This window comes from Spea bombifrons, chromosome 5 (genome assembly GCF_027358695.1).
Source record: "Spea bombifrons isolate aSpeBom1 chromosome 5, aSpeBom1.2.pri, whole genome shotgun sequence".
In the NCBI taxonomy this organism is placed as follows: Eukaryota; Metazoa; Chordata; class Amphibia; order Anura; family Pelobatidae; genus Spea; species Spea bombifrons.
The window spans coordinates 7,696,157-7,718,271 of NC_071091.1; the positions used below are offsets into that span (position 1 = coordinate 7,696,157).

The 22,115-nt window shown below is 37.6% G+C and overlaps 1 protein-coding gene across 1 annotated transcript in view; it reads right to left on the minus strand.

The window, feature by feature from the left end:
• Nucleotides 1-22,115, minus strand: part of PTPRN2 (protein tyrosine phosphatase receptor type N2) — a 371,264-nt gene that overhangs the window by 216,046 nt on the left and 133,103 nt on the right. Inside the window, exons 10-11 of the mRNA XM_053467055.1 lie at nucleotides 21,693-21,779; nucleotides 6,783-6,862 (exon numbers count right to left, since the gene is read on the minus strand). Of these exons, the coding sequence (XP_053323030.1) occupies nucleotides 6,783-6,862; nucleotides 21,693-21,779 (167 nt within the window). The remainder of the gene's footprint in view (nucleotides 1-6,782; nucleotides 6,863-21,692; nucleotides 21,780-22,115) is intronic.

Sequence of the window (22,115 nt, forward strand, 5' to 3'; positions counted from 1 at the left end):
CACATAATGCAGTTCCAGCAGCATAAAGGTTACATATATATATATAAAATATATGAAAGCCGAGACCCATACAAAGTAAAGTTATGTAAAAGAGTTTAATTACTGCTAGAGATTTTACAGATTGAAGTCACCTTTTTGTACTTTGCCATCATAATGAGACAAGATGTTGATGGACTGCAAAACGGCCTGCCACTGCAAAAAAAGTGCAATTATGAGATCCTCATTTAATCAGTGTTAAGGTTTCTACAAAGCCAGCGTCTCTCTCTGTCTGCTTACTGGCGCGTTAACAATGCGGTGCGGCTGTGACTACAGAGTGATTCGACCAGCCTTCCGTTTCTGGCTTTCAGAATGGGAATCATGACTCGCATTTCTATTAACTTGGCCTTTGTGCTCACCAACGCGCACAGCAATGTCATTGTAATCTTTGTTATTGAGCAGAAAGTATTGTAAGCATTTATAATTGTGACGCGCTGTGGGGATTGGTGTAAGAAAATGTTTTTTTAACGAGAGAGTCTAGGGGAACTGTGGTTAAAAGGGTATAAATGGGCAACCTGCAGATTACGGTTTGCTGCAGAATAGAGCTCTCGCCACCATCGCGAGCGACTAGCTGGAGGGTTACCTGGTGGCTCAGACTAAAATACCGGAAACAAACTGCCTAAAAATAATCAGGGTTGCACCATCCATTTTTTTTTCCTGGACCTGAAGTCCAAATAGTGGACCTTGAAGGCAACAGAAGGGATGAAAGGGTGTCAACTGATGTTCTGAACCATGCTGGTGGACCTCATCTTGCATCTACTGATAGAGTGGAAATTGTAGTTCCTAACTTTTTTAATTAAAAGATATATTTGATAAAACCACAGTATCATGGCTTGTTCCCTAACTTTTAGGCAGGGGCTACCTTGTCATCAGAAGCACAATAGAAGGAGAACAATTTGCCTCCTCCGAGCATTAGAAATGTACTGTCCAAACTATTAATGGGGTTAATAATAATAATATCACAATTCTGAATTTTGGACTATGACTCAGATTAGGAAGCTATATAATTTCGATACCTGCGGTATGGGTTTAGCGCCTACGTTATCACAGATAAAAATCCTGCATTAAATTGATCGATTCGAAAAAAAATCCTAAAAGCCTTTTCTAGATCTAAACAGATTAATAGGTGGACCTACAGTAAGCTGAGCATGTAAAGAAGAGTATAGTAATGATGTAAACTAAAATCAAAAAGACGCATTCATTTTAATAAATGCGTTTTTGTTTATAATTTTGTTGGTGAGGTTATGCGGACTTCATCTCCTGTCACCCACAGCCCGACCAGAGGCGCAAGAAGGTTTGCATAGTTGTAAACATGTATTTTCTAATTATATTTTGTTTCTTCAGCATGATTATGGAACATAACCCTTTCTTACGTGTGTCTAAATGGCATTATATTTTTTAATGCCACCCACGTGAGCTGCATGAGCAATCTAAATGTATGTACCATTACATATAATAACTCTGCTAAGAAGGACGAGGCTTTTAAGGAAATTATATTATTTACATTACTTTCACTACCCGGTGTGACGTACATAGGGAGATAATCAGGAAAATTATATTTCTTTTTTTTGTATTTTTATTACTATTTTGTGTTCAGATAGATATATATGGAGATCTTGAAGGTGGAAAGGACAGATGGGTTCTTCGGGGTGCAGTTGAGGGTAATTGGAGGAGAGGTTTGTACTCCTCTGAATAGGCAGGTTTTTACTGTTAGTACATTGGAGTAAGTAAGAGGGAAGGGAATATATTATATATAATAATATAAATAATATACATTTATAGTGTGGGTACAAGTCATGAGAAGAAAAAAAGGCAGCCAAGAGATAAAAACAGAGATATAATTGGTAAGCAGTGTTGTCAGAAGTATAAACCTTGAGGATATAAAGAGCAAATGGAGGGACTACAACAATGGGGCAGCAGATGAAGGCTGATCAGGCAATGGTGTTTGGTATGATTGGTGTGGTGAAGGGCAAGAGAGGGGAAGGCAGTTAGTAGATGGGATACCACAAGGGAATGGATTAGTATTTTGGTAGTATCTTGTGTGAGCAAGATGGGATTTGGAGAGCTACTGGACATGATGGATGAGGAAGAGAAGTGGGGTCAAGTCTGACACCAGAACAGTTTACTTGGTCTATTGGGATGGGAAGATTGTGGAATTCAGTGAAATAGATATTCATGGGATTTGTGGATAACGGAGCTGGGTGAATAACCAGAAGCTCATTCTTGGTCATATTGAGCATCAGGTAGTAAGATGTCATCCATGATGCAGTTTCAGAAACACAGTTAGTAGTTTTTAAATCTAAAAGAAAAAATTAGTTAGAGAGAGATTAGTTAAAAATTATCTGAGAGATGAGGTTTTCAGAAAGAGAAGTGATCCCAGAACCAAGCCCTTTGACTCACCCAACAGAGGGTGGAAGGGAAGAGGAATAGGTGCCAGAAAAAGAGACACGAAAGCTATGGTCAGAGAGGTAGGATTTTAACCAGGAGAGAGTCATGTTGCAAATTCCATGAGAATAAAGGGTTTGCAGAAGATGGGGCGGTCAACAGTGTCAAATGCTACAGAGAGGTCCAAGAGGATAATTCATCCATCTAGATTTCCCTAGGTAATAGGCAGGTAAACCTGTTTATAAGGCTGTGACCTAATTCTAACAGAAGCAGAACTATGAAAACTGGCCCAACCTCTCAAAAAGTCCAGACTCACCAAATCAAAAGGTCAAAGAAAAAGGCCAGATTATTTTTATACCCATTTATTTTACCCCAGGCACAGTAGTTACTTTACTAACCAAAGGTAAAATATTCAACCAGGATGCTGTTCACCAAAGATGCGGCCTTATGGTCACCCTAAGAAGGGGCAACAATAGTATTATTTGATACATATGTTGCCCAATACATATACTACCTAAGCTTTATCATCAGACTGGCAAGACAAAATTGGCCCTGGCACTTTAAGGCCAGCAGCTAATATGGTGAAGGCTGTTACTCTTTTACAGAATGGAACTGCCTGCTGGGGAACACACCAAGACCACCATTTATGACAATGTTTCCAACTTTGTGGGAACAGTTTGGGGAAAGCCCTCATAGCAATTTGCAGAGGCTTAGGACTACTTGCTAGCAGTAATATGGAGGTAACCAAGTTGGAGACTAACCCTGGATCCAGGTTAGTCCAAAACAGGATAACATATACATAATATATATAATATAAAGTCCCTGTTGGTGTAACGGTCAGGTGTCCCAATACATTTTGTCCATATAATGTTTGCGGAAGGCGCTGCCGGCCGTCGGTGCACCATACGTATGCACAGTATGTCCAGAAAGACAGGTATAGATAATTTGCTGCCACGCACATGATGGATCCTGTACAGAGGGAAATGTCATTTAGGATTATTTGGGCCAAACAATCTACCACAATGCCAAATACAGAGAATATAGCATATATATATATATCATTTCACTATATTGTTTATACCCATTACTCATCCTCTGATGAATGCAGTCTCCCACAACTAATTATGATACCGCAATATTGTCTGCCTGAATTGTATCCAGCTGAGCAGATTAGCATAGATTCCATAAACTGACAGCTATGACCTTTTTTCAAGAATACACTTGTCAGAATGTTAAAAGTCATTACCTGGCTGCTAAGGGAGGAATAACAGGGTGTATGTGCTATTTTCTCTCTACAGTTAATACATATTTCCAGAGCTCAACCATATTAAATTACCTTGGCTTTAAAGATGCTGTTCCACCTACTCTGCTGATTAGCAGACATAGTAACATAGTAACATAGTTCATAAGGTTAAAAAAAGACCAAAGTCCATCAAGTTCAACCTATATATATATTGTGTCCCTACTGTGTTGATCCAGAGGAAATGGTTTGCGTTCCTGGCCGCAAATATTGCCTTGTATAAAATTCCTTTTGATGTGATATATAGGAATTAATTATAGTTATTACATAGCCACACAGCCAAGGTGACTGCAGGAAGATATATTCGGAACATACGAGATATTAGGTTGTGTATCTTTTGTATCTTACATCTTCCAGAGATTGGTAAAATAGTTATGTGTAAAGAAAATAAGGCTTTCCATTGTAAGGCCTGATGTAATGGACAGGCACGGGGTGGGGGGTCACATCAATATCCGTTACTCACTTTAATTTCCTCCTGCAAGGACCCTCTTGTCCCTGCCATGAGACGTACACTCACTACTGTCATCATAAGTAGCGGACAATGAGGAATATGGACACTGATATCTGTTCTATAACCTCTCTAGATATAAAGCTTTCATAGACTGGCTTAATTGTATTCTTCATTTATACACCCAGCACAAAATTACTTAAATAGCTTCCATTTATCACCGATGAAATATTGTTATACAATCTTCTAAAACAATGGTGGGGTTTTTTTTTACTATCCCCCAAAGGGAAAACCCCTTTTCCAACATAATATCATTAGATATTGTTTAAGAAAAGCAATAAGAAAACTGGGTTATTAATGTGGCTATAAAACCTATTTTCAAGTAGCTACCAAAGTCATAAAATGTTTAATATAACAAACAAAGGTATTATGGTGGAGATCAAGGAATTGGTGTTGGAGAAACTGAAATCTGAGGATAATAATAGCATATGGGAGCAGGTCTCCTGTTGTTTAATTACAACTCTCTGAATGCTCAGCCAGCCGAATTTGGACCATGACTTCCGGATAACCCCCGGGTGTACAATAGCCAATATATTATAATACCGTTGGAAGCTCCAGTGTTGAATCAGGTCTAACTCTTGGCTCCCTCTCAACTCATAAGAGTAAAAACAATACAGAGCCAGCTCAGACTCCACTTGGTAGGGATTATAGTCCTCTTGGGCATCCCTAAAGACATTTACTCTTTTTTGAGAGAGTCATGCTCAGCTCGATGAAGAAATAGGGCTATTTTGGAAAGCTTAACACGGTTGACTGTTTTCAACCTAATTATGTGCCCTATATGCCAGGTCATGTCAGGTCGGCAATACCATTTTTTATTAGTTTTGATGAAGTAGCAGATGATGGACCACAGCATTCATGGAACATCTGTGAGATTACACAAATACTGTTTCATAACAGAGCTAGTGAAGAACAGAGGTCCATAGAACATCGACCTACAGACTGTATGACCGAGTACCATCACTGTACTTTCTCAGGCATGTGTTCAGGAATCAGAACAAGTACTCTTCAGGTGGCTGTTTGGGACACTGGATTGTCCCATTAAACTCCAGACCTCAAGAGACACAGAAAGCCCAGGATTTTGTGTATCCTTGCCTTATAAGATAATTGTGCTGAAGCGAGGATTTCCAAAAAATTGTGGCCTGTTTGCAGCCAAGGACGACTAGACGTGTGCACCACTGAATTCATTTTTGATGCATTTTATCTTCACCTGTACACCTGAGACCAGCGTATTAGTGTGCTAAGCTCTAACTGTATGATAAAACATGACATCACAACAGAATGCAAGTGAACGTTAACTGAAGCGGCACCTTTTAATGCCGCAGTCTCATAAATACTTTATTAAACAAAATCATGCAATTACTATCATAGGTTCTCTAAAATCAATAGAAGCCCTTTCTGTAACGTACGGGGAGCACTGGAGCAGGCTGGCGGTGAGTTCCCGCGCATGCACATTGCATCTCCTGCAAGGCAAATATCTGGGGGATGGCGTATGGAGCAAATGTATAGCGTGGATTCTAAGGTGACAGTCAGCTTTCATATGCAACACAGTTCACGTGATGGCCGGAGTCCATCTGTAATGCTGGATCCACTCCAACAATGTTCTGCCACGCAGGAGGCTCAGTTAAATTTACTCACAGGTTTATACAGTTGATGACAGTTCGCTGTGACCATCCCAAACAGCGTAGACTTTATATTCCTGAGTATGGTCAGTAAGATATCTAACCCAAGCAGAAGCAGCAGAGGCTAATACCCATGGGATAGGCACATGGCTCCACCTATCCTGAACACAAGACATACGCAAGGAGCGTAATCCAATGGTTAAAACAGTCTGGCAAATTTGTCTTTTAGAAGAAAACACGTTTTTCGGAAGGATTCTTACTCGGTAGAATGTTCAAATACTTCTTGAACGTCCTAAGTATATATTTCACATTCACAGTGTTGACGAAGTAAATCCTATCACATTAAATGTGTCGGCTCAGTAGCTCAGACGGCATTCTGCAATTTCCCTAAAGCCCTTTACCAACATACCACGATAAGCCTCTAACCAAAGTTTATGAAGGAAATTGGGCAAATCTTTCCTTTATCAATTCCGAGTAAACATTTTGTGTTCAGCCTTGGTGACTGTCATACGGGGAAGAATCTTAATAAATGTAACCCTCTGACGGCCAGGGGGATGGGAACAGAGCAATACAATACATTACATCCATTAAATACATCACAGAGCAATACATTACCCCATTCGGCAATTAAATTGTTAACAATCCTGGTGAACCACATCAGTTCATCAATACACTATTTAGCACGTCAAGCCTTGTATATAAATAAAAGTACCTTTCCTTGCCTTCTTAAACAATTGCTTTGTAAGTTCAACTTTTAATTTAGAAACATCCTTTAATTTAATTTTCCGCAATATTATTGGCTTAAAATGAAATTAATCTATAAAAATATCTATTTTACTAGTTAATACACATTTTATCCAAACGTATTCTTTCGATATTAAGAGAAAAAAAAAAGCAACACAAGAAATGGAAAATAATCATAGGATATCAGTACCTGCAGTCATCGCCACATCTTCGTTTGTAATATTTGGCACAGTGGCGCGCACTTGGAACAGGACAGTGGAGCCATATACACTAAAAAAAATAAATGAAAACAGATGAATGTGAACTCATTTGAAAAGTTTTTCCCAGAGCAATTTACAAAGTCTGCTTGCGTACAGAAAGTGATAAAAGGCAGTAAAAATTTGAAAAGAGGTCTTATTACCATAGATACAAACTTTGAGTTCAACCCAGAGTCTCCAGGTGAAGAGTTTTCTTCGGTCTCTGGGTCAGGTTCAAGTCCACCAATTTCCCTCCCATCCCAAGTCTGGAGCTACACTACGTGGACAAAAGTATCGGGACACCGGACCATTACACCAACAGGGATTTTTATGACATTGCACTCTAAATACATAGACTTTAATATTGATGTTGGCTTTCCACTCTTCAGGGATTTTGGAACAGTTATGTGGGAATGTTTTGCCCATTCATTCAGGAGAGCATTTGTGAGGTCGGGCACTGATGTTGGAGGAGAAGGCCTGGCTCGCAAATCTCCATTCCAGTTAGTTCCAAAGGTGATTGGTGGGTTTGAGGTCAGGGCTCTGTGCAAGCCATTCAAGTACTTCCACACAATGTCTTTATGGACCTTGCTCTGTACACTGGGGCACAGTCAAGGCCCTTCCCCAAAATGTTTCCACAAAGTTGGAAGAATCAAATTGTCCAAAATGTCTGGGTATGTCCCCTTCAACTACGTGTAACCGTCAAGTGTCCCAATACTTTTGTCCATATAGTGTAGGTCCATACTCTAGACATGACTAGACCCCTCCATAAAGTCATTCCACCAGAAGAGATAGAGGTAAACATAGTCTACCTTATCACCATAGCAACCAATAAAATGCTGATTGGACCATTTTATTAGTTGCTTTTGTGACAAGACCAATCTTTCAAAAAAGTAACTTTTTGTATACTACCCCAATGTATTTATTCCTCCAAAAAATATTTTTCACTGTTTTAGAAGGCACAGAAGATATAAAATAGAATCCTTTAGCTGCCAGACATTTTTATATTCTTGCATGAAAAAAAAATGAACATAAACATCAGAAAGTATCTGATGATCATACCTACGCCTGAGGCCAAAACTATTCTGTAAAGCGCTCAGAATTCTTCACATTCAGCCAATAAATCCTAATTTTATTGATCTCCTCGGGATTACTTTAAGCAACATTTGATGTGTCAACTATCTGGTAAATCCAAACCGTTTTAAAATAGGTCTGTTGAATACGAATGTACGATTGCCATGTATGCTTGGCGACCCCTTTGCCTTCTCCCGATGTGAACGTATTCTATTTCCGCTGTAGGGACTGATTACATTTGATTTTTTTTTAATAGTTATTAAATGCTTTAAGTAAAGTGAAAATAAATTATTGTCGCGGTTGGGCCCTTCTTATTAGTTTGCTCTTGTAGGGGATAGACATCAAAAGTAAATGATAGAGAGCCTCATCTTTAAGGCATGGCTTAAACTGAACCATACCATAAGGTTTTGGTAGCAGTATAAACTGTTTTGTGTGCCCACTATGTAGGAGGTGAGAGTAGGTTCTCACCCTATTGAGAGTGTGCCTTGACGTGGCGGGTGAGCTTAATTATGCTTTGGCCAATTCATATAACCAAAACCTCTCATTTATATTATGTTTATATATTTGTTGCCAACTTTATTAGGGTAAGAAGCGCAGACAGTTTTTTTTTTTTTTTTTTTATTAAACTGAACATCTCCCTGGGTTTTCTTGGAGGTTGACTCGTGACTCAGAGGCTCAGCTTGACTCCCACGCCAACTCAACTGGGCAAAGCTATGGCTCAACTCCAGTTCTACTCCTCAGCTCGTGATTCAATGCTTGCAAACCTTCATTTCAAGAGGATGAACGAACCATAGTAATTTCACTCTATAAGTGCATTTTAACTTATTCGTAGCTCTACTCTTGCACACTTGGTAAACCGAAAGGTTATAAGCGCTTGGCACATGTTTTCAACTGCCTTATGTTATCATCTTTCACAGCAATATGGATTTTGCTCATATTTGTCCAATGACCTATGATAAAAGAAGAGAGATATTTCTGGACAAAGTAGAAATGATCAAATACTTCTCTATTCCCTTTGATAAAAAAAACTGCCCACAGTGTTCCAAATGCTAATGTCCTCTATATGGCTTCTCATTAAGCGATCTGCCTAAAATAGTCATAGCTACAGATTTCACATTAAACACGGCAGGGAATTGCACACAAAAAAATGATCTATTACGCTTAATTTAACACTTTCATAACTAAATGTAGCTTTAGAAACTCCATTCCTATAGCTGCTGAATGCCCAAACACTTTCCAGTAATTCTTTAGTCATGTCAAACTTTGCCTTATTCATATTTTTTTCACCAGAAACGCTTAAGTAACATGTGACACAAAGGCAGTCACAGATAGGTTCCCATATAATGGATTTAATTATTTATTACATTTGCTTCAATAGTCTTTGGCACAAAATAGCAGTAGTTGTATGAGGACAACATACAAACATACTCTCATAATCTCTCATCTCATTATCTCTCTCCTTTCTGCTCATCTCTCCTTTCTCGTAACCCTCTTTTTCTCTCCTTTTTATATTTCTTGCTCTTTAATCATCCCCTTTCTTATTATCACTCCTTTTTTTCTCTTTATCTCTCCTCCTCATTTATTTTTTGCCCCCCCTTTTTATCGCTCTTCTTTCTCTTTTATTTCACCCTCTTCTCTTTGATTCACCTTTTCCATTAACTCTCCTCCACTTTATCTCTCCCTTTTCACTTACTTTCCCCTTTCTGTTTATTCCCTCTTTCTCATTATCTCCTCTTTCTTTTAAGTTCTACCTTTTTCTTTAGCACTCCTTTTTCTCTTTGATTATCTCTCCCCTTCTTTCTCTTTCTCTCTCCTTTTTATCTCTCTTCTTTCTATCCCTATCTCTGCCCTTTCTGTGTATATATATATATATATATATATATATATCCCCTCCTCTCTAGTGCTCCTCCTTTATCTCTCTCCCTTTTCTCCCTACCTTTTCTCTTTTTATCTCTCGCCTTTTCTTTGATTTCTCATTATCTCTCCTCTTTTTCTTTATCTCATCACTTCCATTTCTCTTTATCTCCTCCTATTTCACTTTATCTCTCCCTTTTCTCTCTACCTTTCATCTTTCCTCCTCTTTATCTTTGTCTCTTTTCCTTTTCTTTATCTCTACCCTATCTCCTTATCTCAATATCTCCCCCTTCTCAATACTTCTCCCCATTCTCACCATCTCTTCTCTTTATCATTAGCTCCCAGTCTATCTCTTTTCTTCTCTCCCTTTCTCCCTACACCCCACCAGTGTAATCGTGTCTCTCTGCTCCATCACATTACGTGCTCCTTCAGTGCTGAGCACCGTATAAAAAGATCTTACATCCCCTTTACTTTGGGCTGGCTTATCCAGTATGGCCAATGCACTGACGGCATTTCAGTTGGAGAGAGACATGGTGGGCACAATAATTTTTTGGGGATCATGGCCCCCTCTGGCACATATATCTGAAATTTGCACCAATAAATCTCGACTAATGACAGCAGCTACAATGTTATATGGGCTACTACGCCAGGCACATTTTTTTTCTGGAAAATTTACATTTACTAGACGTTATTTCAATTATGGGTCAGTAGGTGAAGCATAGTTTGGTAGTGAAGGACACATATTGAGGTCATGATTGAATACATATTATCACGTATCTTTTTAGTGACAGCGAACGCCAAAAGGCAGTTGGCATGTCAACTACCTGACAGCACATAACGTTAATATAAAATGTCGTTTTCCACTTGGAAAATAAAATCTCTTAGGAACAACTTGCTATTTTCTCAGTCAGAGGTATAATCATTTTAAAGTGTTACATAAAGGAGAGGGAAATGGTTATTTATAACCTAACAAACAACCAACAATGGCTTTAGAACTTAAAAAGGTATGTGCCAAATTATTGTGATCACAATGCCCATCACGTATAATTCTTAAGGGTTTCTTTAATAAGTAGGGAAATAGCTACAAATCACCTCCTCGTTAAAAAGTAAAAAAAAAATTCAGCCGCAAGTGTAATGTAAAAACAATGTCGACTGCGATACCAATTACTTTCTATAATAGTTCTACTATTCAAATGTGGAAGGTGGGAAATCCTATACCAAACTGCTTTAGGATATGTTATAGGTGGGGTAAATGCATGACTGATTAGGCCGATAGCCTAAACCCCATAAGCCGCCCGCTGGACTGCCTCCCCAAGCCCGTCTCGCAATTCCTACTAATTAAATGTAACAGGTTTTTTGGGGTTTTTTGCTCAATGATAATTACATGCAGCCATACAAACAGTATATGAGGCAAATCTACATACTCATTAAATCATTATTTTTATTATTATTATTATTATTATTACTATTATCTTCATTATGACCTCATTATGTTCTTACAATTATGACTTGATTTATATTTTGAGTTGTTTGCCCATACAGTACGTATTTTGTTGTGCCTCTTGCCATGTCCATCTGGTCAGGCTTCCTTTTTTTTTTTTTTTTTTTTACTTCATTTGAAGTCCCCAAAACACAAAGTTTAGAATCTAGACTTATGCAAATGAACCAAAAACAAATTTTCCGTTCCATTTTTTTATGTCGTTTTCAATATTTGTGTTTCCTGTCCTTTTGGTTCGGATAAAATTCGGAGGGCTTTTCCCATTCGGAAACAAAAATCATTGTCACTCATTCACTCTCTCTTACTCTCCCACACTCTTTCACGCCCTCTCTCTTTAATTGCAAAGAAATGCATATTACTTTAACTAAATAGTCTTCTACACTTTCTTACCTCTTGTTTGTGTGGATGAACCATCATTTTGTGGTCGGTATACACCACTTTCAGCTATTTATGTGTCTTGTTCTTTGCATATTATCTGTACTAGCAATGCATTGCTCTCTCCCTAACAGCCTATGCTTAAAATAAATCTACGTATGTATAGAGAAATTGCAGGCTCATGATCAATATCTAATCTCGTCCATAGCAGCCAACCCATTTGTTACATTAATACCTATAACAACATATTTTTACTATACAGCTTACCTGTGTATTCATTTTCCAGGGCCTTAAATCTCTAGTGTGTATTTTAAAAAAAAATTTCACTACCTATAAAAAGAATGTAACAGAATTTGTCCAAAAAGTACAGTCAAGCCTAGAATACCCTCTAGTGGAAAAAAATGAATTTTAGAATTGTAAAAATTAATCTGTCATTTAACCCATCTCTGTCCATTAGTGTGTATTATATACAGGAAACATTCGTTTGGTGAATTGTTTGCCAATAAACTATGTATAAAGTAATAAAGCCTAGACTCTTCAATTGACAAATGATAAAGGGTGTAAGCTATGCATTAAAATTAACAAATGTATTTTAAAGATCTACCGTTTTAGGTCAAACAACACATTTGACCTCCAAACTACCAAAAAAAAGCAGAACAGAAACAGTTTCTTTATTTAATTCAAATAATGTACAGGCCTCAAAATATGCCTAATTTTAAGGCTATTTTTAAAATGACATCATTTGTCCATAAATTACTCCAAATTTTCTTCCGAATGCATCCAAACTTAAGGATGCTATCATATGGGGCAACATTAGCATACCTGGGAACTCTCAGGGTTCTTGCCCCAATCTCAGGAGGAAGGGGCAGATACTCAGGGTCACACAGTCTACGGGAGATCCAAGTGTGTCTTCAAGTAAAAACAAGTCAATGGTTCCATGCGTCATTTACATAGAATTATCATGATGGACTATTAGAGGATTAATAGTTCAGGTTTTTCAGATATGAGCATTAAGAACGAAGTGTAAATAGCTAAATACGTCAATGTACACTTTTTCAAAAAGACACATTTGTGTCATTTGTCTTTTTTAAATAAAAAGAGTGTGGGCAGATTTTTTTTTGATTTTTTTTTAAAATGAAATACAATGTACCCTGCATCACAATGGTTTGGATTCCTATTTAGCTCGGTGGAAATACATTCATGGAGGGCGACAGTAGAGAGTAGCCACGGCAACGAGCAAAAGAATTAGTATGGATTTATGTATGGAGTGATAAGTGGGTCCCCGGGAGATTGGAGAATCGACATTTGTGTCTGCACCTCTGGGATGCACCCCTGTGACCTCCTGTTGTGAAGTCTCCTCCTGCTGTGCAAGGAAGAAAGAATAATCACTTCAATGGGTACTGAAAAGTCCCTGATATAAAAGGAGAAAAAGGCTGAGAACAGAAGAATTCTGGAAGAAATCTACTTTTTATTGTAAAAGGATATCATTATACATTGAACATGTGAAACGCGGTCGTACTGACTATAGAACTTTTTAGAAAGGAATAATAACAAAAATTGTATATATATATATATAGTGTTCAATGTAGTCATTTCTTTAAATTGTATTTTTCAGTATGGCTATATAAATATAATTTGAGCTTCTTCTATAGACTTTATGTATAGTGCCTGAAGTTTATTGTAAAGTTAATTACTATTCAACATTAATGTTGGGCTGCTTGTTTTAGGTTTACCCCTAGGCTGGGTGCCACCATGCGGACCAAAGTTAGTGATCACATTCAATAACATCCACCAATGGCAGAAAATAATTGAAATGTTCCAATTTCTAAAAGAAAAAAACCTGCAATTTTATTTTGTTTTTAGATGGTAAAGGAAGAGTTCACATTTTCCGACACATTTACAACCTGTCACAGTTCCACCGCACCTGAGTATTAAATTATGTAAGTGGTTTCCAAAACGTCTTTCCATGGCCAAGGTTTCTCCTGTGACCTTTTCTCACATCTTGAAAGCTTTTTTTTTTTTTTTTTTCAGATAGTACGAGGGACTGAAAAGTGGAAATGCACCATGTTCATAATAAAGAAATTCTCTCCTTAACTTAATGGAAAGGCTTTGGAGAAGAGATCAGATATTCTTGTGATATCAGCTTGCTCGCATGTCTTGGAAAATGTGTGAATATATGGAAGAGCTGAGTTAGATGAGAAGGAGCGCGTTCAGAGCATTTTATTGTCGGACGTTTATAGTTGAAAAATGGGCATAACATAGGCACCCCATGTTGCAGGGACTCAAAGTTTCTTGGTATACAAGTTGATCCTTTGAAGGTGGCAATTACAACAACTGCCACATCTGATCATTAGCGGTGCTTTCTCCATATATCATTTCATAATTCATTTCATTGGCAATATCCTGAATCCATGTTCTATGACGCAGTCACTAAAATCTTAAAAAGTGAACATAGATGGGGGCAGGATATGTTCCGTGTTAAGGATAGAGGGGGCTTGTTCTTGTATAATGATATTGGTGATGTGATCGATATATTTAGTAGGGATGTAGATCAATAAAGCATTAGTGATATCTTCCCTTTTCCCTATGGTGACATGCCAAAACCTCAGATTTGTTGATATTCATATTATATTACAATATTACATTACATTCGTAAATCCCTTCTCATTTGAGTTGGGTGAAATAGTTTGATAGGAGCAAGATGCCTTCAGGATTTCAAAGTCCTGCAATCTCTGATAGAACAAATATAAAATACCATTGGGCTACTGGACCGGTACTCTATCAAAGTCCTAGAGCAGCGGTTCTCAACCTGTGGGTCGCGAGCCCTTTGGACCCTTTCACAGGGGTCGCCTAAGACCATCGGAAAACACAATATATAATGGCATAATTTTATGGTTGGGGGGTCACCACAACATGAGGAACTGTATTAAAGGGTCGCAGCATTAGGGAGGCTGAGAACCACTGCCCTAGGGCATCTATAACGTCAGAGGGGGATGTAACGATTGCCATAAAAAGTATCCAAATCAAAATGATTTAGATTTTGGTTCCATCATGCCCTTGACGTATATTAATATTAATCCCCCCCACACACGTTGTGGGAAACAATGAAGCACCTGTTACATCGCTTTATATTTAGAGGGCAAAAAGTTAATCTATGCTTTCTATAAAAATAGAAGGAACATCTATTGGATGAAAGAGGCTAAATATTTGTCTTTTTTTTTAAATTAAAAATGTCAAAAATACTTTTGTCTATAAAATTTCAGTATGACATCAACAACACACATTGAAACTGTAACAGTTTTTGATAGGAGTTCTAAATTAACTTACCAATTAGTATTTCATTTGAGTTTGAATTTCATATTAATATTGATGTTTCGTTTAGCGGTTAACGATTATTTGCCTAAACTACATCACATAACGATCTAATGACTACATAATGTCACAATGGGGAAATATTGCTTAAAATTACTTCTTGAGTATTATTGAACGGTATCGCTTGATATACCCAAAACAGCAGCAGTTATGGTCATGGGGGCATATAATATACAAATTGAGGCTTTAGAACAAGTTTAATTTCGCAGATATAGTGTTTCATATTGAAACTCAGAGAGGTCTTGTGCATCGAGACGGCGGTTCATGCACCGCAGAGCAGTATATTGATGTCGGATCGAATAAAAGTTAAGAATAGATGTCTGTAGTTACCTAGAATATGGTTGAGTTTCGACACATATATAAACCTGGCAGCCAGCTTGACTTATCCCTAAGGCTTCCAATACTTCCTTCATTTATTATAGCGCTGCCAGATGTCATAATCAATCAGCATGATGAAGTGGAAAGACGAAAGGCTGGTCTAGCGTTGAGGTTGAGTGCATTTAATCCACTGCCTGATTAGCTATTTGAGGTGTGAGAGGGTAAACACTGAGAGAACGGTACACAAACCCGAACGCGCTCATCTGACATGTTGACTTAAAGTGAAAGTCACATGGGCATTGTGACCCGCGACATGTTGTGTTTATCGCTCGTACGGAGATCGTGTCATAGAACAAGCTCAAAATTCAACATGATGATCGGGTTTCCAAGCTTTTTTTGCATTTCTGTTTCGAGAACAGCAGATCTTTTTTCCACAAATAAGCGGCGCAATATCATTGATAATGAAAAATGGAACATGACATCATATGCATTCGGTTACATACAACAGTAAAAAAAAAACAATATCTTGAGCATACATGTTAATGAAACCGTAAATGGTTTATGTATTAGTATGACTTCTGTAAAAAAAAAGGAAATAAAAACATTAAAATCGAAGTTCCATGCCCATGCTGAAGGTCTTGGTAGCAGATAAACCAGTGAGTGTTTTTTTTGTTTTTTTTTAATGTAAGTAAATCACTTCTATTGCTTATATTATTATTATGATGTACAAATTGTATTGATTTGACATATGCAGACAGACTCAAAGACTTGAATGTATATAACAGCCCTTTATTTAAGTAATGAGTCCCCCCACTATTATGCAGGTCTGTCACTTTCAAACTAAATTCTAAATTATATATATATATATATATATATAATATATATATTAAAAACCCATGTAATAACATAGGAGCAGTCCTAACTTCCTGTTCCAGGATCTTCATGATCACTGCTCTCTCCTATTGTTAAATTGCTGGTTGTTGCTGATTGGTTGGGGCAGCCCTTGTAAGGTTTAGGTGAGGAAAAGAGAGAGAACGTCAAGATTTAAAATTATTAGGAAAATGAAAGCTGTGCCATATAAAAAAAACAAAAAAACAACAACATTCTAACAAAAAACTTCAAGTAGTTATAAATAATTGAATTAAATGTAGTTTACTGGTCGCATTTCCTCTGACTAGTTCTTTTCCCTCCCGCGTCTATGTATTGACAGCGCTGTTTTAAACACAAAGTATATCTTATGAGGAGAGGATAGAAAACATTTGCAGGAGCCGAAACCGGCAGGGCACGGTCGATCGCCTGTGAGCCTTTAGCAAAACAGAGGCAGAATCTTTACAAATGCCTTGCCACGAGCTCGAGAATTGCAAATCTTAGTCTAGTGAGGACAGCCGCAGCACGTCAATTTCAATCAATCACCACAAAAGGATCCTAGGTCCGTGATTATGTTTTATATGCGGTGCTTTGTCATCTTGGAAAGATCCTATCCAGAATTTATACCAGACAAATTTCCATTTAACCCCTTAATGACAAAGCCCGTACATGTACGGGCTCAAAACGCAATGTTTCCAATGGGTTTGGGGACTGCCCACTGTCCTTGAGGGGTTAATTTCTTTGTACAACGGAACGTTTATGCGTTCTTCGGGCGAATGGATTAAATTGGGATTTAAAGGCCGTTTGACCGTTGTGAATAAAAATCATAAACCATCACGGCGTTTTAGAATTTATTCTATTTTAATAGACACGCAGGCCGGCGTTGACACCTACATCACACGAACGGGACTCTATTTCCTTATCAATCACAACAGGCCAAAAAGACACTTAGAATTAGATTATCAAATCATGGCCATACTCATTTTAAGTCTGCTAGCGTAATTACATCAGCAGGCTAATGTCATTTTAATGGTCTTTAATGATGTAATAAGAAATAATGGATATCATTTGACAGCTACATAACCATTAACAAAACCTATTAAGAAGTAGTATTTCTACAAAATACAGTTTATCTGCTATTCGGTTGCAATTTGTAATTACATATTACATAGGCAACAATTGCCATATTTCAACCTGCTTTTAAAAATAACCTAATATGTTTTAGGCCGGGATTGTCAGCTTATTCCCAGCGATAAGGCAGTACCTGTTCTCATTCGCAATTCTGTACACTTCGTAACACTTAACAAGATAGAAGAAAAAAAAAAGAATGAAATGTAGGCCTAAGAGCATATATCGCACATATATCTTATTTAACTTAGGTCTCATTTTAAAGGGGCATTTAGTTGAATTTTGATTTTAACAAGATTTGGAAATTTCCTTAATGCGTACGAATGTCTGAAAATGAGGAGGGACCCTCAACGAAACAAACGAGAGCGAAGCAAAGAGCTCCAAATGTCCGTTTGCATTTTGTTGTTTTTTTTCACTCTTACACTCTCACTCATCTTCTCTCACACTCGAACTCTATGCCACACTCTCAGACACTGTCTCATGCACTGTGTCAAGGTCTCCCTACTTTCTCCGCTCCACTGCCTCCATATCCCTGTCTGCCTTTTTTCGCAGCTCTGCTTCTTCTCTCCCCAATTCTTGTTCTTCTGTCTTCCTTTTTCATCCATTTCTCCTCTGTATCAGCTCCGTTAACCAGGCCTCCTAGAGTACTTCTGCAAAAGTGCCTCTCTCCTCCGGCTGGAAGAAGGGTGGAGAGGCTGTCCCGAGCGATTCCATCCTTTTACAGAAATACTCCAACAGGCAAAAATAATGCAGACGGATTTGCGAAGAAAGAGGTGTAGATACAATAATCTTTCTCCACCATTCCTCCATTGGGGGGCTGGGTGTTCTCCATGAGGCCAGGTTAATGGAGCTACCAGGGAGAAGCGGACGAAAAAAGAAGACAGAAGAACATGAAGATGCAAGTGAAGAAGCAGAGCTGCAGAAAAGGAGGAGGGGACAAGGAAGTGGTTGGCAGAGAAGGTAGGGCGATTGAGACAAAGAGAGTGAATGACAGTATGAGAGAGTGAGTGAGTGAGAGTGACTGAGGGTGAATGACAACAAATTCTGTTTCCAAATGGAAAAAGCCCTCTGGTTTTGGTCTGAACTGGCAGTAAACTAAAGTGGACCAAAAAAACAAAAAGAAAAAATTGTCTGAATCCAAATTTTGGTCCATTGGCACAAGTGGACGATTCAACGTGTGGAGAACTACAATCTGTGTAAGATTCCTCTCATGTTTACAAGTAATGCTCTTGAACTCAAAGGGTGGGAGATGTAACCCCAGAAGATTGTCGAAAAAAAACATTAGCCAAACAAAACCAAAAGTCTGCCCACAGATGCAAAATTTGGGGCCATACTAATGGTCCTAAATATATGAATGAACTCAAACAGAATCAGTCAAACAAAAGATAGTGATAAATAAATATACACATATTACAGGTGTCTTAGGTGTAAAGTCGTCACTCTGTTGGAGTAAGAGCTTTGCTGGAGCAGACTTATTTTATTCATTCCATTGGTTGCACGATTCCTAACAGTGTTCTCAGTTAACGAATCTCCCATATTCTCTATTATGACATAATATCCAAATGCAAACTGCAACTGTCAGACATTTCCAGTAAAAAAAAAATAAACATTTTTTCCGAAGACTAAATATCACCATACAACAAATATTTGACCTTTAGCGACATTATCAACATTTCTGGCAATGTGCTCAGTGTAGGCGACGGCTTGGCATATGCTTGAAAAATTCTTACAATTTTCTTACAAAAAAAAAAGACCCCGGGGACAGCAATTTATATGCTCGCCCTACTGTTTGGATTGAGAGAGGTTGATCATCATTATCAATAAGACTTTATAATTCAAAAGGAATTGGGGAGATTTCAGATGGCATCATTGCCTTAACTATTGCCTTCAGGTGTTGTCTAGCCAATGGCAGTTCTAAACACAAAAGATGATGGCCTGCCCTTGACCGAGATGATTTTTGCCTTGGCCCTTAAGCAATAAACATTAAAGACTCAAGGCACTACAAGTCAACAGTCGGGTGGCAAACACTCATCTTCCATGACTTTTACAAAATTTTGCCCTAGCGAATATTATTCTCTGTTTTCTATTACACAAAAGCAAATTATTCTCCGATAAAAGCTATAGATGTTATCTCAATATTATGATTCACTCTCTTGTGGTCTTGGATTTCTTATAAACTATACCCTAGGCATTTGGCTAGAGAAGCACCTTTTGCAAGGAGCCAGTGAATGTGACTCTGTCCTATACTAACATCACCCATTGTCCTTCGCCGCATCTCCCTTACTTCCCTACTGGTGTATAGGACCAGCCTACATCTTAAGCTAAGACTAAAAGTATTTTTTATCAGCTTTAATATATATATATATATATATATATATATATATATATATATATATATTAAGGTTCTGGGGTGATACACATGCTTACCTTACATCAAGGGGTGATTAATTAAAACCTTTGGTTTGGAACTCACTTTGATATTAAGACCAAATATCAAAGTTCTAGATATTGGAAAATCGCCATGGAAATCACTACTGCTATCGCATCAGATTTATCAATGAATATTGTGGGCTGTTATAAATACGGTCCTTTACATACACATGGTTAATGTATGGGTGGATTAGAACTTACCCTTAAAATAATGGCATCTATAGCCCTGTTAAAATGTTGGTGTTATGACCGTGGCAGCATATTATTTAATCGACCTATAAGCGCATGATTAATATCGATAATATACACTTAGCGCTGTAATTTACTTAAAGAGAATTATTGTTGCCTGTTGGATTTTCTGGAAGACTAGCACATTTCTCCTCCATTCACTATGATTCTCTCTCTCTCTCTCTCTTTTTTCTCCAAATATTACATCATTTATTTTATCTCCTATATCCCCGGGCTGCGTTCAAACACAGTCTGATTAGAGCAATATGGTTTCTGCGCTATTCCTTTCCAAGCCACAGGCAAAGGCATATTAGCCACTTCTTCGAGGACATCGCTGGTGCTCTGAACAAGATTATTGTATTTAATATCATTTATCATGCAAAGGCAAAGAAAATGAGTTTTCCATGGATCTATATAATCTCACAGTTGTTAGACTTACGCAAAATGCTGACACAAGTCACAGACTGTAGTAATTCCGGACCATAAGCATGATAGAAAAGGGAAATAAATGGATACACTTACATTATGAAATATGCAGATGATATACACTTAATAGACACTAGAGTTAATTACCCTATAAACTGTATTTAAGTATTGCTTCCTCTAAATTAAGGTTTTTCTTTGTAATTTTTATTATATTATATAATATTATCATTCAGCATTTTAGCCGAGGAAGCCGTTATTGGCTTGAGTCAACCTAGTTTATCAAAGTGGAGAAATCCATCTCTCATGAAGTATTTTGGTCCCATGAGTGTCCGTACGGCTCAAGCTTTTGCTCAGCTCCAGCCTTCTCTTCTACCTATGTAACATTTTATCAAAACCTTCTCTGGACTCTGTCCATAATATCTGAATCATCCGTACGTGATGAGTGATCAGTACACTACGTCTAAAGTCTGAGCAGAATGACAGTACCTCTAAGGCTACTAATGCCACCGAATAGGCAACGTGGCATCCTACTTACCGTTTTATTCCATTCCATAAATACCATTAACAGTGGTAGATAGGTAGATGAATATATTTATTTTACCATAAATAATATAAACCTTCCTAGCTTTAAGATTAAACAAAAATATTGTGAATGAATGAATAATTTTAGCCAATAAATAATTTAAACTCTGTCATATAGATAAAAAATGTTTCATATACAAAACCACCTTTTTTACCCAAAATGCTGAATATACCTGTTAATATATAATATATTTTTTAAAAAATATTAACAAATTAACTACATTTACCAAATTACCCTAATACACAAAAAGTTTACTATACCGTGCAAAAATAGAGTATTCTTCAATTTCAGATGCACTCTGTGAATTCAATTGTATTTCCATTGTCTCATTGATCAACGTAAAAACTTGAACTATTGATATATCGCTTGCCCTACATTGAGCACCTATTGGGAAAGTCTTAAATTTTAGAAAATTTGTGGAATTATCGAAAAAAATAAATGTCCTGATCGCCATATGAGATGCCACTCAATCTCCTGTTTTGGTTCTAGACGACTCTTGCGGGATGGGTTAGCGTGATATACTAACTTATAGCGAGAGGGAACTAAAATTATGAGACATTACCACGAAGAGACCCGCCAAAGGACAAGCGACTCGGCAGGCTCTCCTGTCTGACGAGTTAGCCGCTGTAACATCTTTACACCGATACAATTTCAACCTTAACAAATGTATCTATATGTGTCATCAAATTAAAAAGGGAAGATAACGGTGCCTACCTGATATCACTGAATGTGTTCATTTGCTGTTTTAGAAGCACGGCTACTTCTTTCAGTAATTCCACACCCTTTTCAGCAGACAGATGGCTGTTAGGAGAAAGCAGAACACAAACATTAACCAAAAAAAAATATATATATATATACAATTGGTATTCATCAATAAACGCAAAGCTTAAATCCCCAAAAGTGTTTTCACCTTGGCCTGTCAGGATATGAAAGCTATAGCTAGCTATATTCTTGTCACATAGAGAGTGTGATATCAAGAGAATTGGGATCAGGTGCTTCCTCGGGCATGATGAATCACCTGAATTTTCCAGCAATAAGACAAACAATAAGGTGTAAATGGAATTCTTAGGAACGGTAATGGGCCCCAAAAGTCGAGACGATCCATTTCAGTCTGCAACATACAAATATCAGGAGACT